Here is a 25,551-nt window from a genome sequence, read left to right as displayed (position 1 = left end):
TATGTATGTATTTTTATATGGCTTAGAAACCATACAATGCTATTACAGTATGATTTCATAATACTATTCTCGCTGTACGCATTATACTTTGCATTATGTCTAAAGATTGTAGCAGTTCACCTCTCTTGCATGAGAAAGAAGACTGTTCAATAAACCCTTTTATTGAAAAGGCCAGTCTCACTATTTCTCTGCAAACTCTGTAGAAACAAAGCATGTACGATTGACTGAGTGAAATACTTATCTATTGTTTCCACGACTCTGAAGATAGTTATTCCAGTCACAGGGAAACAAAGTTGTCATGTTTATGCGGTTGTCAGAAACTAATTCCTCCTTGTGAATTCGTGAAAGTTTCTAGTGACCTCTGAGCTAGCTGGCACTCACAATTAAGTTTAGAATATTCGATAGAGACCTACTGACCTAAGTCCTACGTCAAATCTATAGGATATATTATTCCAATGCGCAGGGCCTATTGGGAATATAGGAACTACACTACATGGCGTCCAATGTTTGGTAAGGCACTAATTTAACGCTAGATACTAAAATAACTCAGTCGTGCTTTTCTCAGAGACCCCTTTTTCTGTAAATACTCCAATAGATGTCTGGAGGGGGTAACAGGATAATATTCGCCATAGCCGAGTAGGACGAAAATCCTATGTAGTAGCTTTTTGGTTTATTCAACGTTGAAGGATACAGTGTTCCTAAATATTCTGCACCTTATCTTTGTTTCCTTGAAACTTGCTCTGCAACTTTCATTAAACAATGTCGAATAACGGCAACAACACAGAGGCCGGTGGAGCTACAGGCGATGACGCCGTACAAGCTTTAAACTTTACAGGTTCTCAAGAAACCGACGAGGATGCCATAAGCATTCCTATAAATTTAAGGAAAGCCATCACTATAAAACTTATAACAAATGGCCCAACGTCGAGAGGTGGTAGGGTAGTTTTTGTGATAGTGGCACATGAATATCACCAGAATGAGGTATTCTACTCATGGATAATCTTCCCTGAGGCAGATCCAAGAACACATGTGTTTCACTTCTACAAAGAAGATGAACCACCAGCGGAATACATTCCTTTCGAGGATATTGAAATTTCACTAACTTACCAGGAGCATGCGCTGTGGTTTAAAGGCGCCCTAAAACATATAAATCACATTACCAGGCTCGGTCCACTAGGTAGACCAGGAGCAACATGGCCGGTATTAGCCAGCTATACACCAAATCCTGAAATTAATGAGATGTAGGATGTGGAACTATGAGCTCAACTCAGGGAGCTAATCAAAATCTATAGACAATTGGTTCAATTTGTCATGCGGACTCTTACAGTCCAACCAGCAATAATGATTCCACCAAATCCCCCTCACCAGGGGAACACAAATAAAATCACACCACAGACTCTACATTGGGTCCTTGGTAAATGACCTGCAAAACAGGAACAAATTCCATTCTGGATAGCTCAAAAAATTACTCAAATCGAGGCAGTATTTCCTAATACTACCCCTCATGAGAAACACAGAATTTTAACAATCTGTTTACCAATGGGGATCGCACCCCATCTGGAGGACTGCGACACTTGGGGTACAGTCTTTGCTGCAATTTACACTAAAACACATGGTGATCCGTCTATGGCGGTAATACCAGATGTCCTGAAGCAGATCAAAATTAATACGGGGCAGAGCCTGCTCTAAATCTAGGCATGCAATTACTGAAAGATTTCAAAAAGGTCTCAACAATAATATTTGCTAATATTAAAGGCGAAGCAGCATCCGTGGCGATCCGCCAAAAGCTAAGGGAATTTGATGTAACTGAGCAACCACAAGAACTGGGCAGAATAATTGAAAAATCCTATGAAGAATTAGGCAGAGACATCTTGGGTGAGAAACCAGTTATACCCCAACTGTCAGAAAGTCCTGAAAAGGTCTTTACTGAAAAAACTCCTGCTCCTCCTAAAAAGAAGTGGAAAAATAGCAAACAAACTTCTAAAGAGAAGCGTTCTCAATCCAGAGGTAGGTCTCCTCAAAAGGAGCCCTCTGAAAGGAGGTATAACCTCAGGAATAAGGATAATTTAAGAAAACCTGTAGATATCAAGATACTGACACACGTTCCTCTCGTACCTTTCAGACTTAGTCATAGAAATCCGAAAGAAGAGGACAGTCAGAAAACAAGGAAGAACGCGTGAAGTCCAAAGACAATCAACACGTTCAGAAAAACAAAAAACCTCAATTCACCAAAAAGAAGGTAGCAGGTCTAAAAATGAGACATACCGAGGATCTTGAGGACACAACTCAAGAACGGGGAATGGTCTCAGACAATGTTGGACAGCGCAGCATAAGTCACCATAGCTCGCAAGAACTTGAAGGATCATCTGGAGACAGTGGACTTGAATGAATTCATTCAAGTTGAAACTGCAGATACCAGGGTTAGTTGTCCACATAAGTTATATGAAATTACACTCCGAATGGAGGGGGACATACCAAGAAAAGTGAGAGCACTCTTTTGGGAGCGGCTTTCTAAGGGTTATGACATTCTTCTCGCTGAACAAGACTGGCCACCAGAATTTGTCAGGGAGTGCCCACATGGCGAAGACATCATTATGCCAGCCTTCTCCAACCACATTCCAATTAATTTGAAATATACTTATGCCCGGAAATGGGCAGTTGCCCAGGCTCCTGCATTACACAAAAATCATGTAGGATGGGATGAGGATTCTCCTCACCATAAAATCAAGTTGAAAACTCAACCAACTGCACAAAGGCAGCATCCAGTTAAGCAAGAAGCTAAAAAACAGGTCAGGGAGATATTAGATCAACTTGAATACCAAGGGGTGATTGAAACATGCACCTCGTCCATGAACAATCCTTTGTTTCCTGTCTCCAAACCAGACAATACATATCATCTAGTATTGGATTACAGACATTTAAACTCGTGTTGAAAAACTTTTGCAGTACAAAATGCACACAGTGCAGCATTAATTAATAACATTGTGCGTAAAATATATAAAACCACTTTAGATATTTCTAACTGTTTCTTCTGTCAAAACATTGTACCAGAAAGTAGGTATTTGACCGCTTCTCCATTATGGGGACACAGCATCAATTCTGTTGTCTCCCTCAGGGATTCAAGAATAGTCCGGGGTTATTTTCAGCTAGAGTAACAGAGTTACTACATACATATGATGATGAAGCTTTATCATATGTGGATGACATCTATCTAACAGATGATGACTAGGACAGGCACTTGAACAGGGTCAACACCATTATATTGGGCTTCGCCTCTGGAGGATATAAATTCAATTTTAAGAAATCAAGAATAGCCCACCTCAATGTCCTTTTCCTAGGATACAAGTTATCAAGTGAAGGCAAAAGCCTGGCAGCCAACTTTTTAGAAAAGTGTGCGCTGCTCCAACCTCCAAAAACGCTGAAAAACTTAGTCAATTTTAGTTTTCCTAAATTTCGGAAGAACATACATTCAAAATTACGCAGAAAGGGTTAAACCTCTCTACGAATTAATCAAACTTGATTTTAAAACAGTTAATTGGACACAAAAACACTGACATTTCGCTTTCATTGCAAACAGACATGTTAGCTACAAAACATTTACAAACTCGCGTGAACGTACGCAACTTAGTGATCCGAATCCTTCCAGGATGATGCGGATTCACATACTTAACTTTTAACAAAGGTGAAAAAGTATCAATAGCATACAAATCACATTTGTATACACAAGCAGAAATGAAATTTACTTCTACAGAAAAAATTCTGACAGCGGTTTAAACTGCAGTAGCAAAAGGTAAGCGCATTATAGTCGTTGCACCTGTACCTGCCTCAGAGGCAGTGACGAAAGCAAGCATTTAAAATGCTACAGCTTTACATTCATGATGGACACAATGGGTTAATTATCTTGCTGCAACAGACGTTGAATACGTTTTTGATCCATATTTGAAAACACAAGAATTTCTACAATACGAACAAGAATGTCCTCCGCCTACTGAAATTCTGCCTCTAGAGCAGTATGAATGTATAATTTATACTGACGCATCAGCACAGCCCGCTACAAGGGGTAAACAAGCTTATAGTGCTGCATGCGTGGCGAGATGGCAAATTCCGACCAATGGTCACTAAAACTCAATCTCTATGAGATTGTACAGCTCAGCGAGCTGAACTACAAGCATTCAAGATGGTGCTTTAAAATACGGACCGCGAATTCCCCACACTCAGAGTGCGCGATTCGTATTATTGTGTTCAATCTTACAATGAATACTTGCAGAACTGGATTTAAAACGGCTTCAAAGATGCAAAAGGTGGCACAATCAAGCATAAGTTGCTTTGGGAACAAGTAGTTCAGTTACGACAAGGACTACAAAACACTCATGTGATACATACACTAAGTCATCAACGTGATGGCGTTCATGTTGCAGGGAATTCATTGGCTGATGAAGCTGCGAAGGCAGCTAAGCAAACGGCTTCCGTAGCTGCAATCACTCGTTGAAAAACGAAAATAGACGGCAACATAATGCAAGCTGTCAATGCCACAAGCAAAGACAGTGGTAAAATATTACCAAAAGGCTTTCCACTCAAATACTCATACATAACTGATGCGAATAATGTTCCGCTTGCTTGAATCCCTGGAGTGGGGGATAGAGTAATTCCGAACATGGAACATAGACTAGGACTAATCTTAGCAGCACATGAAGGGCTTGCCGCTGTACATGCAGGTGTTTCCGCCACAATGTCGTTATTAAAACAGAGATACTGGTGGCAGTGCATGAGGAAACAGACCAGAAACTATGTTTTGGAATGTGAAATCTTCCAAAAGATTAAAGTATCTACTGTGAAACGTCCTGCGCAGACGTCCCTGTTCATTTCAGATAAACCATTAGCTTGCGTTTACCTGGACCACTGCAGTCCCTTACAAAGGGATGGTAACTATAAATATATCATGGTCGCAGTGGATTCGTGTTCATGTGGCCTCAGTGCTCGGCTGATGCTCGAACTGTTATATAAGATTTGCGAGTCTTTATCGGCACATACGCAGTCGGCGTGCTACATTCTGACCAGGGCCCTGCGTTTAGCTCTGGAGCTTACTAGGAGGCCATGTCCAAATTGGGCGTTACATTGCGGTACCCTGGTCCATTCCATCCTGAGGGAAATTCAACATAAAGCAATCTATAACAGCTAGGGTATTAGGCTCAGGTGACGGGTGGGTCAAATATCTGATAAGTGTCCAACGTATTCTTAACAATCTGCCAAGAAGTTCTCTAGGGGGTATCACTCCATATGAAGTCCTTTTTGGGACCAGAATGATAGTGTCGGACCTCCATTGTCAGATTTCAGTGGTAGACCAAAAACCCTTTGATATCAAAGACCATTTGGCTCTTTTACAGGATTTAAATGAACTAAAAACGAAACAAAGCAACATGTTCCTGAAGACAACCACCTCTGAAGAGAAACCGACCGTCCCAGCAAGGCCTGTCTGGGTCCCAAAGATTGGGGATCTAGTCAGAGAAAAGATTGCGGACAAGAAGTAATTTGAGCCTTCTTACAGACAAACCAGTACCTGTCCTAGCAATCCACGGATCAAGAACAGTATTACTGCCGCCCCTTGCTGCTAAAAAGGAGAACAGGTTTGTGTCTATCGACCTGGTCAAACCACATCATGTGGCCAATCATAAGCAGTAGGCCAAGTGGACTCAGCCAATGTAGCAGATGCCCTAATCTGGCTTCTATCCAACAGGTTCAAACTGAGAGACTCATCACCTTTGAAGAATCTGCAGTGCGAAATGAAGGACTAAGCAACAAAGCTATGGACTTGTACCTCTTGAAACCCAAATAACAGTTCGTCAAGAAACACCTGTCTACAACGAAGTAGCATCAGACTCCACAAATGTAACACGTGATCAATTGGTTCAGCGATTTCAAAGAATCCTGATGCTATCCCTACAATTGACAGAACTGCCTCTGGCTATTTCATTAACTTTGATACGTTTTCCGAGGATTCCAGCGAATCTGAAACAATGCCAGTAAAAAAACTTTGAAAGAACAAGCAACAGAACTTTTTCATCACCTGGAAAAGACTTATCTAGTTTCACCATGGATTTAGGATTGTGTTGGGTGTGCTTTTTCTTCTACTTTGGTTGACTCTGGTAATAATTTTGGGAATGCTGATAAATGGAAGATATATTAAAAAGGAAACAGCAAGTAAGACCATCAACTTACTACTCAAGCCACACAAATCATCTCATTGTGAACAAAAAGACTTGTTATCAATAAACATACCAGCCGTTCCTATACTAGAGGGTATAGCTTAGGACAGAACTTATTATGACATTTTTGGCCCGTCTGAACTGTTGAAGATTCCACACCAGTTTAAGATTTCCTTAAATGACTTTGTTTCATCTAGTACCTTTTCTGATGATTGGGACTTCGAGACTGTTAATAATATGATGTCTGACTTAGAAATGTCTGCTGTATTTACCAATCATGAATAAGTAGAAGGTTCATCAGATTATGAACAAATGTATTGTTATAATCACTATGGTCATCATTTCTTGCACAAATCTGCAAACCCTAGAAATGTATTAATGAATAACCAATGGGAACATTGTCCTACGCCACCAAAGGGTAGCTCAAAAACATATAATGGAAAATGTCCGTACTTTTCAGGCTTCAATGTATCCAATACAGAATCATCTTACTTTAAAAATGTTAATAAGACAGGAATGAAAAGAATATTAATGAATACCAAGCACATTTATTCTACAGCCTTTTATGCTCAGCTGTCTTCACTAGGTTTCGACTTTTGGAAAGACAACATTGAGACAAAAACTGTCTGGGGCACAAAAGATTGGCAAGTGCGGGGGATTGAAGCTTTATTTAGAGCCTGCATCATCCTAGAGCAAATTATGTTTTTGAATGACACTGTCCAACAGGCATCTTGTCTTGGGTTAGCCAAGATAAAAGACCTAAACAATCCGTCCATATCTACACCTACACCGGTTAGTGATAACACTTCAGAGGGGGAGGTCGACGTACAGACTATTTTGCATCACAACAGAACAGATGCAGATTGGAAAAAATGGTTAATCTGGCCCACAAACACAAACAACTGTCAAGATAGATTCCTGAATGAAACACGGTGGTTCACAATCACTAGGCTAGATCCAAGATATGTTCAGAGACAGCATCCAGGAATAGTAACAACATACAGTGTAGGGAAACTATGCCTTGAATGGCAACAAAGATCTACACTTAGGGATGTTAAACAACACTTATCTTTACTTAAAGATGGCGCTGATCTTAGGGAATTCTTGCTAGGACCAAGAAAACCTTGTCATAAACGTTTTATATATGCCGGTATCTATGCTGCTTATAATGAAGCATGGAAGATTACGCAAGCAGAGACTGCAGAAAGAATACGAGAAGTTGATCGTATTAATTTACAGAAAACTCTCTCTGTAGTGGACAATGGGTTAACGACTCTGTCGTCCGGGATATATTCTTTGGACACCATAGTATCCTCTGCCATAGACATCATGGAACAGGACTTAGTCATGTTGCCACATGGTCAGTCGCAATTACGTTCTATAATGCTATTAGGCTGGACGTTACAAAACCTTCGTTCAGGCTATGTGCCTTGGCATTTAATCAATACTACGTCACTGTTTTCAGTATTTAATCTCACTGATAAACAGATCAAACTGGCACAGAGGGGAACAGACTATACGGGCGCAGAGCATTGAAAAACTGGAAAGATTGCCACTAACTGTCGCTGAAAAACCAGCCACAGAATGGATTATACACGGAACAATCACTCTGCCTGTTACAATTTTCCATTTTCAATATTGCCTAAAACACATAACAGCAGGCACATTTGAAAGATTGGGTAAAGAATACATCAAGACATCCTGGGTATTACCAAACACACACAGATGTTGGAGTGGCGGAAAGGAATATGCTACTTACCAGTATGCATCTGTTCTTGGCATGTAGAGCTGCAGAGTCGTATACTGTGCATTAGATCGCCACCTGGTGTTGGGCTCGGATGATTGCAGGTTGTTGTCTTCTTGGAAGAAGTCTTCGTTGTCACGAGATAGGTGACTCCTCCCTTAGACAATACTGTGCATGGTCATCGACTCCATCCTCAGATTGTTTTTCGCCATGATGGGAAATGATGGAGTTAGTAGGAGTAAAGATAAAGAAAGGATGTCCATGCGTGTGCATCTAAATAGGATGATAACTGGAACGGATACAAGTCCCGGGGAGGCGGGCGGGCGTATACGACTCTGCAGCTCTACATGCCAAGAACAGATGCATACTGGTAAGTGGCATATTCCGTTCGAGGCATATGAGCTGCAGATCATATACTGTGCATCAATTGTGCAGCAGTGTCTCCCCTAGCGGTGGTCGCCTGTATCCGTTGCAGTATTTTGAAACAGTGTTCTAAGGACAGCTTGGCCTACTGCAGCTTGCTGCTTGGCTTGCACATCAACACAGTAGTGTTTAGTGAAGGTGTGTATTGTAGACCATGTGGCTGCCTTGCATATGTCCTCTAGTGGTATATTTCCTAAGAACGCCATAGAGGCTCCTAGTTTGCGAGTAGAGTGTGCTCTAGGAGGAACTGCTAGTGTATGTTTAGCCTTTTGATAGCATATTTGTATACACTTTACAATCCACCTGGGAATTCCCCCCTTAGAGATGGGGTTGCCTTTGTGTGGAGGAGAGAAAGATACAAATAATTGTTTTGTCTTTCTGAATGTTGTAGTTCTATCTGTGTAGTATAATAGGGCTCTTCTAACATCTGAGTGTAAAGCCCTTTCTGCGACAGAGTCTGGGTTTTGAAAAAACACAGGTAACTCTACTGATTGGTTTAGGTGAAAAGGAGTAATAACCTTTGGCAGAAATTTTGGATTAGGCCTAAGAACCACTTTGTTAGTGTGTATCTGAAAAAATGGTTCTTGTATTGTGAATGCTTGTATTTCGCTAACTCTCCTGAGAGAGTTGATGGCCACAAGAAAAGCAGTTTTCCATGTTAGGAACTGTAATTCACACTTAGGTAAAGGCTCGAAAGGTGGTCTCATAAGTCTTGTAAGGACCACGTTTAGGTTCCATACTGGAGCAGGTGGTAACCTAGGTGGAATTATACGTTTTAATCCTTCCATAAAAGCTTTGATAGCAGGTACTCTGAATAGAGATAGATGTTGTCTATTTTGTAAATAGGCTGCTATTGCTGCCAGATGCAGTCTTATGGAAGAATAAGCTAAATTGGACCTTTGTAGGTGTAGAAGGGAACAAATTATATTCTGGATGGAAAAATCCAGCGGATCAATGTCATTATTGTTGCAATATATCGCAAATCTTTTCCACTTAGCGGCATAACACGCTCTGGTAGTGGGTTTTCTAGCCTCTTTGATTATATTCATACAGTCTGGTGGTAGGTTTAAGTAACCAAACTCTAAGACTTCAGGAGCCAGATTGCCAAATTCAGTTGGCTTGGCTCTGGGTGTCTTATTTCTCCATGGTTCTGTGTTAACAGGGAGGGGGTAAGCTTTAATTTTTGATGTGGAACTAGTGAGAGATCCAGTAGTGTGGTGAACCACGGCTGGTCTGCCCATGTGGGCGCTACTACTATTATTTTGAGAGACTGTTGTCTGAGTTTGCGCACTACTAGTGAAATGAGTGGGAGAGGCGGAAAAGCGTACGCAAACCTGCCTGACCTGTTCATCCATATTGCATTCCCCTCCGACCTTGGGTGTGGAAACCTGACGGCGAAGGTTGGGCATTTTGTGTTCTCGTGGGTGGCAAACAGATCTATTTGTGGGTGCCCCCACGTTTGGAAGAATGGCTGAAGAACTTGTGGATGTATCTCCCATTCGTGAATCTGTTGTGACTGTCGACTCAACAGATCTGCTATCTGATTGTGAATTCCTGGAAGGTGCTCTACTGTCAGATGTATGTTTTGAGAAATGGCCCATCTCCAAATGTTCTGTGCAAGCTGGGACAGTTGCAGAGTGTGTGTCCCCCCCCCTGTTTTTGTATATAGTACATGGCTGTCATATTGTCCGTCCGGATCAAGACAGCTTTGTTTTGTACTTGTACTTGAAATGTTTTGAGTGCTAGGAAAATTGCTAGCAGCTCTAGATGGTTGATATGGAACAGTTTTTGTTGGTTGTTACATTGGCCTTGTGTGGTATAATGTAGGAGATGGGCTCCCCATCCTGTGAGGGATGCGTCTGTCGTGAGCACTATCTGTGGAACAGGCTCTAGGAACGGCCGTCCCTTTGTCAAATTTTTGGTGTTCCACCCTTGCAGAGAGCGATGTGTACGGTCGTCTACCAACACCAGGTCTGTGAGCTGACCTTGAGCCTGAATCCACTGTCGTGCTAGACATTCTTGTAATGGGCGCATTTGCAGTCTTGCATTTGGCACTATAAAGATGCCATCATTCCTATTAGTCTCATGAACACCTCGGCTTGGAGAGACTGCTGGTGTTGAAAAGTTGAGACTAAGGTCTGAATGTTCTGTATCCTGGATGGACTGGGATATGCTTGAGCTGTAGATGTGTCTATGGTAGCTCCTAGATACTGATGAACGTGCGAAGGCTCTAGGTGCGACTTGGTGTAGTTTATTGTAAACCCTAATTTGTGCAGTGTCTGAATTGTTTGCTTTGTGTGACGGGCACATTGACTGTATGATTTTGCTTTTATGAGCCAATCGTCTAGGTAAGGGAAGACGTGTATCTGTTGTCTTCTGAGATGTGCCGCTACTATTGCTAAGCACTTTGTGAACACTCGTGGTGCTGTTGTGACCCCGAATGGAAGGACTTTGAATTGATAGTGCTGTCCTTGTATGACAAACCTTAGGTACTTCCTGTGAGCAGGATGTATCGGATAGTCAAAGTAGGCGTCCTTTAGGTCTAGTGTTGAAAGAAAGTTGTCTTGTTGTAGTAGTGGGAGTGCTTGCTGCAGAGTGATCATGTGGAAATGATCTGACTGTATGTAATGGTTGAGGGGCCTGAGGTCTTGGATTGGCCTTAATGTCCCGTCCTTTTTGGGAATTAGGAAGTACAGAGAGTAAACTCCTGTTCCTTGTTCCTCTAAAGGAACTACTTGTATAGCATCCTTTTGTAGGAGTGCTAGAACTTCTTGTTGAAGCAAGGTAATATGGTCTGTGGACATTGGACGCTGCCTGGGTGGTATGTTTGGGGGGGTTGCTGTGAGTTCTAGGCAGTAACCATGTTGGGTAATTTGTCTTACCCACCTGTCTGTTGTAATGGAGTTCCAGTCACTGTTTGGGAGTGGAAGAGGAGCGGTTGCTGTTATTACCTCTACCTCTTCCCTTGTTATTATTTCCCCTGTATCCTCCTCTGAAGTAGCTCTTGTTAGAGGAGGTTTGCGTATTTGTTTTAAAAGATGACGTTGTGTCTGCGCCGGTTTGCTTTGAGCCTCCTCTATAGAAGGAGCGGCGAAAAGAACGTCTAGTCTGTGTGGATTGTAACGCACCCATAGACTTATCTGTGTCTGTGTCCTTTTTCATCTTTTCTAGTGTGTTGTCTACCTCGGGCCCGAACAATTGGTTTTGATTGAAGGGCTGGTTCAAAATGGTAGTCTGTACCTCGGTTTTAAAACCTGAAATGCGTAGCCACGCATGTAGTCTGAGTATGACACTGGTATTGACTGCCCTGGATGCTGTGTCAGCTACATCTAGTGCACATTTGATTGAGGCATTGGATATTAACTTGCCTTCTTGTATGAGCTCTGTTGCCTGATCTTTGTAATGATCTGGGAGGTGCTCCATTAGTTTTCCTAGTTGGTCGTAGTGCGCCCTATCATAGCGTGAGAGTTTGCCTGTGTGTTTGCTATGCGCCATATGTTTGATGCTTGCGCAGCAATCCTTTTCCTTGACGCATCAATACCTTTAGATTCTTTGTCAGGCGGGGGCGTGTCGCCAGAAGTCTGGGAATTGGCTCTTTTTCGTGCATTAGACACTACTAAAGAGTCTAGTGGCAGATGCCTCTTAATATAGACTAGATCAGATGGTGCTGGTCTGTATTTCTTTTCAATTCTTGGATTTAGTACTCTACAGCGTACTGGGTCTTTAAATATTTCTGGAGCATGTTTAATGACTCCTTTGATCATAGGTAATATTTGTGTAGCCCTTTGTGACTGCTCAAAAGTATCCAGTAAAAAATCCTCATCAATGGCATCAGAGTGCATTGAAACCCCATGGTAAAGGGCTGCCCTATTCAATAAATGATTAAACCCAATACTATCCTCTGGAGGTGAAGGTTTGGTTGGGTAGGACTGAGGATCAGGAATGTCGGGCACATTGTGTGGTGTGAAGTCATACATGTCATCTTCCTTAGGATATTCAGGATTGACATCCTCATCTAAGGGGTCTTCTTGTGGTATGTCATCTCCCCCACCTATATCATACTCCTCATCAGTGTGGTGTGATGATGCAGGAGATTGCACAGGAGAAACTGTAGGTTCAATGTAATGAGGGATAGGAGAGGAAGAAGGTGAAGGAGAGGAGGGGTGCATTGGAGAAGTTGCACAGTCCTTCTTTTTGGCAGGAACCACAGGTTGAAGTGGTGTTTCTGCTGGTCTCTTTTTATAAGGAATAGCCTCTACATGTCCAGTTTTTGGATTGATATGGACTTTCCTTTGTTTAGGATCTGGCTTAAACAGTTGTTCCTCCTCTACAACCTCCTTTGGCGTCGATTTTTTCGGTGCCCATAGGGGTTGTTTTGTGTGTTTTGCTTTAGGAGGCGTTATTGAGTCCTTTGGCAAAGTCTTTGGTGCCGAAGGTGGTTTTGGCTTGGTAGGACTTTTTGGTACCGAGGTTGGAGATTTGGGAGTGGAGACAGGTCCCGTTGGCCTTGTGGCGTCGGACTCTGGTTTCCCATGCTTATCTTTGGAGCTGGAAGGCTTCGGAGTCCGATCCGGTACAGTCTTAGGCTTCCGCACCGACACGTCTTTTGATTTGGGTGCCGAAGGATGTTTGTCTTTGGGCACCGAAGGGCGTTTTGGCTTCGGTGTCGAGGAATCCTTCGGTGCCGAAGGATGTGTGTTCTTCGGTGCCAATGGGAGAGGTGGAATTGGCACGTGTGGTCTTGTCGGTGCCGAGGCACCGGAAGGCGTAGTTGTTTTCCTCGGAGCCGAGCCCGAAGGCGGGGCGTTGGAGGGGGTATTTCGGTCTCGACTGGGCCCCATGGGCGGAGTGCTGACCGTTGCCTTTTGTTTGGGTAGTGTCTGTTGTGCAGGATCTGGAGATCAGGCGAGTCTTCCTCAGCGACGAGTGGAGCCTCGTCCTCGGAGATCTCTTCGAGTGGATTCTCGTCCTCAGAGACGTCTTCTTTGACGATCTCCTCCTCAAAGATGGCCTCCGGTGCTGGTGCTGATCTCCTCATTTCGTGTCGACGCGCCCTCCGAACCCGAATGGTCTTCTTCGATCGGAAGGACGCACAGGCTGTGCAGGTCGACTCGTCGTGTTCCGGCGATAGACAGAGGTTGCAGACCTCGTGATGGTCGCTATGAGGGAACTTTGCTCGACATACCGGCATCTCTTGAATGGAGTTCTGTCCATGAGGCGTAGGCCGTACGGCGCCGATAGGCCCAGCGGCCCGTGTCGACGCACCGGGATGTAGTTGATGTCGAAAGTTGTTTATTCGATGTCGATAATGTTTGTTATAAAATTGTTCGCTTCGAAGTTGCAGAAAAGTCTTTTTTAGCCGGAGCGGAAAAATTTCATCCGAACCCAGTGGCGGAAAAAAACAGCGGAAAACTTTCATCCGAACCCAGTGGCGGAAAAAAACAATCTGAGGATGGAGTCGATGACCATGCGCAGTATTGTCCAAGGGAGGAGTCACCTATCTTGTGACTACGAATACTTCTTCCAAGAAGACAACAACCTGCAATCATCCGAGCCCAACACCAGGTGGCGATCTAATGCACAGTATACGATCTGTAGCTCATATGCCTCGAACAGAAGTGTTTCTTAGTGCTAAAAATTGAGAAAACACACTAAGCAGTTCTCTCCTTTGGCAGGGTATTAATTTACATGGGGCCTGCAATGGTTCCTCTAACAACTTATCCTGCCACCTTCAAGGTTCACCAGCTGTGGTGATTGATCCAATTTTTGGACAGCTTTCTAATGAAAGTTACCGCATGTTGAACAATCACAGCTGCTATGGCATGTTGCCAGGTTTACCCTATCTAGTAACTGTGTCAGCCAGGGTCACTTGCTGTCAATCCACAAGCGACACCCAGTTCACTGTGGAGACAACTCTACTGGCGATGAAGTGTCGTAAGCGCATCGTCCAAATTTTGGGACTACCTAGTCTAAGAGAATTGAATACCACATGGTTTCTATCATTCAGACCAATTTGGAAAGATTGCATCTTACCTGTTCTACGATGCCTGCTATGCGGAGAAGAATGCGTGCAAGACACTTGTCTGACACTCCCATCAGTCATGCCAACGGATGTTGATACTTTGCTTGGACCAGTAATGGCTCATGCACTGTGTTGGCCCCAGCGGCTACCAATTTTGATGACGGCATTCATTAAGATTTCACAGACGCAAAATGTTACTGCTGAGGTACGAGAAACGACAGGCACACAGGTACCATCTGATTCGAACATTGCTAATGCGACTAATGCTGACGGCGATGCTTCACATCTATGTGCAATTGATCTTCTTAACGAGGTAATCCAACTCTCACCTACAATGGTAGACACATTTTTTACAGACCTATAAGATGTGATGTTTTCTCCAAACAATAACACTGACTTTTGATTTGGCACACAGTGTTCTGAGTCACTCTGATTTCGACCTTCATTTTTTCAAAACAAAGTTCTAACTTTGGAACTCTTTTTTCTATGATTATTATTTTTCCAAATTTGTATTTTTTCTTTTTGGCACAAAGTAATCTGCTTAAAGTAGAACTATTCATAGAGAACCAGAATTCTTTGAAAGAAACTTCTAGAGACAATATTTGACCTTGTCCTCATACCAACAGTTATATGTATAATGACATGAAATGGTTTCGGCACCTTTTTCTTTTCTGTTTTTACGAGCCATTTCATACATGCATTTTCGTGATTCATTCAGACAGCATTTACAAATGTCAACTATATGCTTTGAATGATACATTGCTTTTAATGTGTACAGCACAAATGCTCTTTTTGAGTACAACCAGTACCAATACATTTCTCATGTGTTTTGAGTGGGTTTTAAACACTTGTTGTATTAGATAGTTTTTAGATACGTTTATACATGTTTAGAACTTAGTATTTTAGTAGAAGTCGTACATAAGAAAGTGGAGTGGGTGTTGTATATCGTTTTAGATTCCAAATGGATTTTCCCGATTCATGCCCTTATATAGGTACAATTCACATTTCCCTTACATAGGCATAGAAATCAAGCCCTTTTTTAGGCTTAGCCCATGCAGCCCAAATACAGCCATGGCTACTTCCATCCGTTCACCAAACGTCACAACGATTTCTTGGAAAACCAGCTTAAGCCGTTAGGGACTTCTCCTTGCTTGAATATTTATTTCTCCAAGAACTCAGTTAGTTTTACAATGAACAACTACTCCCCAGGGGTTCATTCATTAAATTCATATGCCCGACTTTACATCAAACATGGTATTCCTAAACACCTTCAAAGTATAAATATAACTTCACTTGCTATGGCAAAGCATGGTGGTTTGGAGCAGTTTGACGACCTACATGCCCGACGCAGCTCGTTACAGCAAGTGCCGAAGGAAGCCGACTCTCCAGCTGACGCACTGATCAGGAAGCTGCCCTCATCTGCTGGGAAATCTAGCTCCAGTGTTTCTGACTCCCCTTGCGGGGTGTTGGGAAATCGAGTCCCAAAACAGAGATACCAGACCTCCTTCATTCTAAGGTGCGGAGCTGATTAGAACCTAGAGAAACCTTTGGTAGATTCTTGGCAACATTAAACCTATGCAAAAGACCATACTTACTTCTTCTCTCGTACGAGACTTAGGTACATTGGGGTAGGCGTATTTTAGAAGCACCTGTTGAGTATTTTAGCCTGTGTTATTTATGTATGTATTTTTATATGGCTTAGAAACCATACAATGCTATTACAGTATGATTTCATAATACTATTCTCGCCGTACGCATTATACTTTGCATTCTGTTTAACAATTGTAGCAGTTCACCTCTCTTGCATGAGAAAGAAGACTGTTCAATAAACCCTTTTATTGAAAACGCCCATCTCACTATTTCTCTGCAAACTCTGTAGAAACAAAGCATGCACGATTGACTGAGTTAAATACTTATCTATTGTTTCCACGACTCTGAAGATAGCTATTCCAGTCCTAGAGAAACGAAGTTGTCATGTTTATGCGGTTGTCAGAAACGAATCCCTTCTTGTGAATTCGAGAAAGTTTCTAGTGACCTCTGAGCTAGCTGGCACTCACAATTAAGTTTAGTATATTCGATAGAGAGCTACTGACCTAAGTCCTACGTCAAATCTATAGGATATATTATTCCAATGCGCAGAGCCTATTGGGAATATAGGAACTACACTACACCACAATTAGAAAACAACTGCCTAGCAAAAATACCATCAGCATGGTCAGTAAAGAACAAGTTACTTCTTCGGTAACGATGTATCTGTAAGAGACATATATTAGTTATAGTTTCCTTACCTTAGAATTACCCCCAGGCATCAGACTGGATCCGGAGAATTTTTTTCTCTCAGCAGTACACCTGAGCGTTGGTAGGTGGTGCCAGTCGGTTCCTCATTTGTCACCGGCGCCGTGATCGCCGGGATGACATTGTGGTATCTACTTAGACATTGCCCCTGAGCGCTGATGTCAGTTCTTTTACATGACATACCGTGCCAGAAGCGCAGAGCCATGCAAGACACTGACCACTGGTGCACAAAACTAGGGCCCTGAAAGGGAGTCTCTTACTCTAGAAGTCAGTTCGCAGAACAGGGAGGATGGATGGGGTGGTTAGGAATCTATTACTAATCTATGTCTCTTACAAATATATCAGTAAGGTATAATTTAAGTAACCTGTTCATCTGAAAGAGATTATTAGTTATAGATTCCTTACCTTAGAATAGATACCCCAGCAATACCAACCCCGGAGGTGGGTCTGCAAACAAAGTTCACACCAGAAAGTCCTGGAGAACTGAACAGCCAAAGAAGCCCTCTCTCTGGAACGGACTGTCCAGGTAATAATGTTTAGTGAACGTGTGCAGTGATGCCCACGTGGCTGCCTGGCAGATGTCACCGAGGGAGGCTCCACGCCCCAAAGCAGAAGTGGCTGCTGTGACTGCCGTTGCACTGATGAAATGGACGTGCAGTCCTACAAGAGGCTCCTTTTTCGCCAAGGAGTAACAGATCTTAATGCAAAGGATGACCCACCTTTCTTGGTGCCCACATAGCCACCTGGAATTGTTTTGTGCGATTCAGATAAAATGATAATGCACGTTTTGGATCCAGACCGTAGAGTCTCTCCTCCTCCTCCTTGTTGTCTGCATGGACAGCAAGGAAAGGAAGTTTAGAAGATAGAGCCTGAAGCAGAGTTGATGGCAACCAGAAAAGCAGACGCTGTTATTTCCAATAGGCGACTTGAAAAGAGAAGGCTGATCAGGGAGGCGAAGAAAGATAGAAAGATAGCCTTTAAGGGTGCCCAGAGCACAGCCCTGCTGGGCCAAAGATGGAACGAAGAGGAGAACCTCTGAAAGAGAGGCAGAAAAGGGATCCACAGCATTTGCTGACCACCATGCCACATATTTGTTCCATCTACAGGCGTATACTGTTTTAGTAGAGGGACGCCTGGATATCCAGCTAACATTACAGACTTCAGGAGGAAGGTCGAAAGCTGTCAATTATTGCCGCTCAATCCCCACGCAAGGAGGTGGAGGCTGGACTGCTTTGGTTGGAGGACCGTCCCGTGCTACTGCTATATAAGATCCTCATGAAGACGCAGTCTGATCGGAAGACTGATGGCCATGTTCAAGAGGTGATGATGACTTGGGCCCGGTCGGGCTTGATCTTCTACAGCACTCTGGGCAAAAGTGGTATGGGGGAATGGTGTATAAAAGACAGCAATTCCACTCTCGATGAAAGCATCGCCGAGCGTGTGCCGCCTCGGAAATGCCAATGTGCATAACTGCTGACATTGCGGGTTCTCTTCGGTGGCAAACAGATCTAACCAAGGCACTCCCCACTGCTGAAAGAGACCTTGCACCACCCCTGAGTGAAGACACCATTTGTGATCCATCATGCACCAGCAGCTGAGTTCGTCCAGCCTGGCGTTCAGAAAACCTGCCAGGTGTTGAACCACCAGGGACATGCCCTGATGTTCCAGCCACGTACAAAGGCAAAGAGCCACTTGACATAGGGTCCACGACCCCACACGCACTGTTTGGTACAATACCACCTGGTGGTGGTGTTGTCCGTGAACACCAGCACTACTCTTCCTTTGACAGAAGGAAGGAATGCCTTCAGTGCAAGACGAATAGTCCGGAGCTCCAGAAGGTTGATGTGGAGCCCGGACTCCGCAAGAGACCAGAGGCCTCTGATCTCCGCCTGTGGCGGTCCCATCCCAGGAGTGACTCATCTGTCACCACTGTGAACTCTGGTTGGGGAAGAGAGAGGTATCAGCTATTGACCCAATCCGGATCCGTTAGCCACCACTGGAATTGGTGTGCAGTGCCCTCTGAGATCTGACGCAATCGGAAAGATTCCCCTGATGCTGCGCCCACTGCAACTTCAATCAATCAATCAATCACATAATTTGTATAGGGCACTGCTCACCCGGAGGGGTCTAAAGGCGCTGGTAGGGGGGGGGGGGGGGGGGGGGGGGGGGGGAGGGGTCCGTCACTGCTCGAAAAGCCAGGTCTTGAGTTGTTTCCTGAAGGAGAGATGGCCCTGGGTCATCAGTCGGTGGATGGAGAGGAAGTTACATGTCTTGGCCGCCAGGTAGGAGAAGGATCTTCCTCCGGCGGTGGCTCTGCGGATGCGTGGTACGGCGGCGAGGGCGAGGCTGGTCGATCGTAGCTGGCGGGCGGGCGTGTAGAAAGTCAGGCGGTTATTGAGGTACTTGGGGCCCAGGTCGTGGAGAGCCTTGTGTGCCTGGGTGAGGAGTCTGAAAGTGATCCTCTTGCTGGCGGGGAGCCAGTGCAGGGCTCTCAGGTGGACGGAGATGTGGTTGTGTCGGGGAATGTCCAGGATGAGTCGTGCGGTGGCATTCTGTATGCGCTGGAGTCTTTTCTGTAGTTTGGCTGTGGTTCGTGCGTAGAGGGTGTTCTCGTAGTCCAGTCGGCTGGTGACGAGTGCCTGGGTAACCGTCTTCCTGGTTTCGGTGGGGATCCATCGGAAGATCTTGCGGAGAATGCGCAGGGTGTTGAAGCACGATGATGAAACGGCGTGGACTTGTCTGGTCATCGAGAGGGAGGAGTCCAGGATGAAGCCCAGGTTACGTGCGTGGTCCGTTGGCTTGGGAGTGGTGCCCAGGGCAGGGGGCCACCAGGAGTCGTCCCAGGTCCCACTGCAGAGCCCGCATAAACCACCAGGCATGATCCACCAGCAGGATGCAGTAGGCCATGAGGACCAGTAGCCTCAGGGTCATTCTCACCAAAATCAGCGATAGAGGCCGAAACAACAGTATAATAGCCCAAATTTCCTGGACACGGTGCTTGGGAGGATAAGCCCGAAACTGTGCTGTATCCAGAACCGCTCCGATGAAAAGGAACTTCTGAGAGGGAATCAGGTGTGACTTTGGCACGTTGACAGTGATCCCCAGCGAGTGCAGGAGGTCTGCCGTAGTCTGAAGATGGTAGACGAAAGCCTGGGGCAAGCTTGCTTTCAATAGCCAGTGGTAGAGAAAAGGGAAGACTGGAACCCCTGATCTGCGCAGAAGAGCTGCGACGACCGCCATCACTTTTATGAACACTCAAGGGGCACTGGTAAGGCCAAAGGGGAGCACGGTAAACTAAAAATGCTTGTGGGCTACCGTGAACCATAGGTAACGCCTGTGGGCTGGCAGGACAGGGATGTGGAAGTAAGTGTCCTGCAAGTCCAACAATACCATCCAGTCTTCAGGGTAGACAGGACCTGAGCTAATGTCAACATTGTGAACTTCTCCTTCAGGAGGAAGCGGTTGGCGTCCTGGAGATCCAAGATAGGACGCAGGCCTTTGTCCTTCTTGGGTACCAGGAAGTAGTGGGAATAACAACCACAACCTACTTCTGGCACTGGGACTTGCTTGATAGCTTCCTTGGCCAAGAGAGCCGTAACTTCCTGACAGAGAAGGGCCAAGTGATGCTGTGACATGCGACGGAGTGGCTTTTGCAGCCCTGTGGTTCTTAATGGAACATGGTGGGGCACCCCTTCCGTGGCCACAAAAGGGGCGAACGGCAGACTCTTTGGGGCATGAAGTTGCTGCAAGGCCCAAAGACCTGGTCGTAGACCCAGAGTCCTTGAAGCGCTTGTGAGCATTGTCTGCCTTGTCACCAAACAGGCGACAGCCATCAAACGGCATGTACAAAAGGGTACACATCCCCAGAGAAGCCAGATGTTCTCAACCAGGCATAGAGCCTCAGGGCTACCGACGTGGAAATCGTTCTACCCAGCGAGTCAGCGGTATCCAGCCCACACCGGATGGTGAACTTTGCTGTGTCTCGACCTTCAGCAACAGCGCGGCGAGCACGAACCGGGCCTCCTCCGGGCACTGTGGCAGCACTTGCGCAATCGTGTCCCACACTGAATGTGTGCAACGGCCCAAGAGAAATGCAGTGTTCATTGGCCACAGTCCTGAGCTGGCGGAATAAATCATCTTCTTCCCAAGATGGTCCAGCTTCTTGGATTCCCTATCCTGAGGAGCTGTAGGGAACGCGCGCTTCCTTTCGAAGATGAGGCTTGGCTCACCAAGCTCTCGGGGCTAGAGTGCTGGGAGAGAAAAAGTGGGTCGCCCAGTCGGGCAGTGGTGTTGGGCGAACATCCTATCCATAGGAGCCCATGAGCTGGGCTTGGAGCCCAAAGGGACGTCAGTGAGGGCCTCATTGAAAGGCAGTAAGTGCTCTGAAGAGGCTGCTGCTGACTGAAGCACCTCAGTCAGGAGGTTAGTCCTGACCGCCACCGTAGGAATCTCAAGACCCAAGGCCTCAGCCGCCCTACGCAACACCAGAACGTAGGAAGCTCCCTCCTCTGTAGCCACGGTAGGGGGAGAAAGCATAACAAGGTCTGGGGAAGTATCCAGACCAATGGCAACACCCAACTCCTCTCTCCAGTCCGGCTCTTCAAGCCGGTCTGTCCAAGGGTCAACAGACCTCTCCCAGTCCTCCTCTGGCCTCCACTCCGGGTGATAAGGAATGCCAAGGAAGAACAGCGGTACACAAGTACCATCCTGCGCCGGTACCAGCGGCGTCCGATGCCGGTCCGCCTCCGTGTCCAAGTCAAGGGGAAGCAAAAACAACAGTTGATGGACAGAATGCAGAACAATGTCATACATTCACCCCAGTACAGAGATCTGGGCCTAATTCCATCGTTTTTTTGCACTCCACACCACCCCAGTTCAGACATGGCCATAGGCAAATCAGCCCTGACCCTGTGCCTCATGGGACCAGTCCAGCCCGAACTCAAGGGGAAGGCCAGGGTCGACGCTGGCCGGGGACGCTACCGGCATCGTCAGAGGGATCAGCACCGGGGAAGGTACCGTGAGGTCGACCAACACCTATCCGGATCCAGGACTGGATTTTTGGGGGCCCTGCAGCACCGAGGACGGAGCCGCCGGCATCGAAGGCCTAGAGCCCCCAGCCGAGTCTGCGGGGCCAGAAGGCGCACCGACAGAGTCGTGCTTTCCCACAGATGGAATGGAGGGCTTCGTAAAATGCACAAAGCTGGGCAGGGGACGCTCCCGCTCCCGGGAAGGGAGGGAAGCTCAGAGCCATCCCATCAGGCTTTGAGGGAAGAGCTGGAGGACGACGACGACCCTCCGTGTCCCGCGTCCCGTCGGCCGGGAAGAAGGCAACGAGCAACAATGCTTCTTCGCCTTCTTGTGCTTCGACTTACCCGATGACGAATGATGGTGGTGGCTCTGCAACTGCTCCCGCGACCTTCCTCTTGACCAGGGCTTAGAGTGGCAAGGAGCTGACTGCCGGGCCTCCAGAAGCTTTCGGGACCACTCATGCAAAGACTTTGGGTTCATGGCCCGATAGTCGGAGCACAACTTCGGGTCATGGTCGCGCTCCAAGCACCAGAGGCACATGAGTCCAAGCCATTGTGCAACATTCCATCCATCATCTTGTTTGTTTGTACATTAGCTTGTGACAGGAGTCACAAGGCTTGAAGCCGTGCCGACGGTGGGACATCCCTACGTACACCAGGAGGCAAACGACTCCAAAAAGATGTTGACAAAAGTCGAAAAGGTTTTTGTCAAAAAGTGACTAAGGGTATCGTGCTCTCCGGATCTGTGCTGGCTGGCGCGGGAAAAGACAGAACTGACGTCAGCCCACAGGGGCAGCGTCTAAGTAGATACCGCAACGTCATCCTGGCGATCACAACGCCAGCGACGAAAGCGGAGTCGACCGAAGACACCTACGTGCAGGGGTACTGCTGAGAGAAAAAATCTCCGGATCCAGTCTGACACCTGGGGGTAATTCTAAGGTAAGGAATCTATAACTCATAGTCTCTTTCAGATCAGTATATTATTAAATGCCCTGTCACATTATAAGACAGATTAGCCTAACCCCGGTCCCCTTTTACATTGAAGTCCATAACTATATTAACATCGGTGTTCAATCAAAATAAATTAACACAGAGATATAGGTAACTCACCCTCCTCTTCCTCACTGCTCCCGGTGAGACAGTCTTGTGACTTCTGCCGATTGGTCAATTTATCACTAACTGAAGCAGCTGTAAGCAGAAATGCATATCCAAGGAAGAGGGTTTTAGTCTGAGGTAAAGGCCCACGGCTGTGCTCCAATTCAGGGCGTTCAGCTGCATTATCACCACTTTCACCAGGGCTGAAAAATTCTTCACCTTTCGCACCACCTAGCAAACAAAAAAAGGGGTTTTATTCTCTCAATTTGTAATCTCTGTCAAAATAAAATCTTGCCTTTTCTAGCCTTTTAATGCAATAAGCTTCACATTCCATGTTAGCACTCAGGACTGGGAAACACATACAATATTATCCTATACCATCATTCCAAAGTGCTCATAACACAGCTCTATGATTTTGTAAATGTTTGTTTGTGTTTACATGAACATTTCCACACAACCACTACCATTTTAAAGAAGACCTTCACTTTCTTTGATGTAATAAAACAAAGTCATAATGGTGTGTCTTCTGAACTCATTTTTTAAAAACATTTGTGCATTTCTTACGGCTGGGCTTTGGGGTTGGAACAACTGAACAAACAGTTTTCTTCTCCAGGTGCTATTTGGAAGAACTGGGTTCATTCTATTTTACTTACTAGGACTGTCATGTTCTGTGAATTAAATTGGTTGTGGTCTAGTTGTTAATATCTGGGGTCTTGTTAGGACCCAGTTAGTCACCATTTAACAGCTGATGCTGCATAGCTGTGAATTGGCCTGATAAGACTACTGTTACACCGCAGGCCGAATCGCGACCTGCGGCGCTGCCAGTTTTCTTATCGCTGGCCGCGGTACAGCCTGAGGCGCCCCTTCCTCCTCTTCGGGGGTGTGGCGGTGCGGCACGGCAACCCACTGTTGCCATTTTGGCGGCGTTGCAGATAACACCAGCGGCGTCAGTTGGTTTTCTCTGTCGAGCACGCCACGTACTTGCGCAGCGGCCCATCCATATCATAAGGCACCTTTTGAGTACCACAGTTCCCAGACTGGGACTGCGACCTCATGTACCACCTTGGGGCACTACACTTACCTGGTGATGGCATCTCCTGGTTCCCTTTCTTGGGGGCCTTATTGTTGCTTACTCGTCTTCTCCAGCTTGCTCTCAGAAGGCAATGGGGGAAGGTTACTTACCTTCCTAACACAGCGGTCTTCCTATACTTGCACTTCACTCCTTTACCTATTCAAGATGGAGACATCTCTCCTTCCTGTGTTGTTACTTCCTGTTACTGTATGTCACTTACCATGTTTCTGCATATAAGGGATCAGAAGCTTTCTGTCCTTGCATTGCAACACTCCTTGTTCCTGCTGGTGTGTCCTCGCTCCTGTTGGGTCCTTGGCTCTTATTTTGGTGTTCTCTTCCTTCCGTTGGCGCTCCTTTTTTCCCTTGCGCCTTCTGCTCCAGTTTGACTTCCAGTTTTCTCCTGGTTCCTCTTTGGCTCTTGGTCTTCCAGTGTTTTCTGGCCCCTTGTCTTCTACATTACTGGAGTATCATCATCATCTGAGGTTTTTCTCGTCCAAGGTTTTCCTTTTGGGACTCCTGCTGGAGGGCACTGGCTGCCTAGACTTTCATTGTCGGCAGTACTGTAGCTACCGGAAGGGTTCGCCCCTATCTCAGACAAAGCAGGACTTACAAGAACCGCAGCCAGGAACCATCCCAACGCCTCAAGACTGGTAAGAAAGACCCTAAGCCCGACAACTTCATGCACCATTTCAAACATGGTATGCTTGCTTTGTTAAACTATGTTTTCTGCTATTTTATTGTATTTCTGCCACTTTATGTTACTTTCTTCCAAGTCGCATCTGTTTTCAGTGGTGCACCCAAAAATGTTAATACTTTTTTTCATTCTATGTGAATCTTAGAGGACTGCATGATAGGGTCAGAACTCCTAGGCTAACAATATCCTTCTGGATGGCTTCAGTGGAAGGCAAAGCTGCTACTCAAGATGGTTTGCTGGTGAGGCTTTTCGGCTAGTTTCCTGTTCGGTCTCACAGTGTGCAATTAGTACTGCTAATTGATGTCCATTTATTGCTTTCTGGGTGAGGTGCTTGTTAGCGATCATCCACTTAAGGGTAGATGCTGCATTGGCTACTCAGCAGATGCATGGCTACTCAGCAGAAGTACCACAGGTGTACCTATAGCGAGCCCTTCTCACTCGCCCACACCTGGTAACAGGCAGTGGACATCAACTCTTGGATATCTGGATCATTGGCCTGTCCATCTTTGCTGCAGTGACGAGTTGGTTTGTTATTTGAACACATCATTCTGTGTTGTTTGTATTTGCAGTAGACTTGTTATATGATATTTTTTATCGGAGATTTTTGCACAGCTTTTTCAGTCAGGATTGGTTTGGGGCTTTTAGGTTACATTGTTATACCAGACAACATTTATAACAGGCAAGCATTTTAGCTAAAGGGTTCTTTTGTTAAAATACTGTTATGCATTTTAATTAACATTTTTCCAGCATTTTTAATCTCCCATATTGGAAATTATTCACCAGGCTTTGCACATTATATCTAGCATTTTTTTACTTCAAAAATGTTGACTTTAGGCTGGGCTGCTAAGGGGTAATACCTGCCATTTTTCCTCTTTGGTTGATTAAACGTTTGTGACCGCCATGTTGGGTCATCAGCCCAGTTGCCATCTCTTTCCAAGTCATTTGTTTAGTTCCAGATGAGAACTAATGGCACAAT

The 25,551-nt window shown here is 45.4% G+C and overlaps 1 protein-coding gene across 6 annotated transcripts in view; it reads right to left on the bottom strand.

Moving 5' to 3' along the window:
* Window positions 1–25,551, bottom strand: part of TP53BP1 (tumor protein p53 binding protein 1) — a 767,880-nt gene that overhangs the window by 63,921 nt on the left and 678,408 nt on the right. For all 6 annotated transcript variants that reach the window (XM_078683313.1, XM_078683315.1, XM_078683318.1 and 3 more), the window contains one exon: window positions 22,825–23,040. In XM_078683313.1, the coding sequence (XP_078539439.1) occupies window positions 22,825–23,040 (216 nt within the window). The remainder of the gene's footprint in view (window positions 1–22,824; window positions 23,041–25,551) is intronic.

This window comes from Lissotriton helveticus, chromosome 3_1 (genome assembly GCF_964261635.1).
Source record: "Lissotriton helveticus chromosome 3_1, aLisHel1.1, whole genome shotgun sequence".
Taxonomy (NCBI): domain Eukaryota; kingdom Metazoa; phylum Chordata; class Amphibia; order Caudata; family Salamandridae; genus Lissotriton; species Lissotriton helveticus.
The sequence above is the reverse complement of the archived record's forward strand: the minus strand, read 5'-3'. Positions and strand labels throughout refer to the sequence as shown.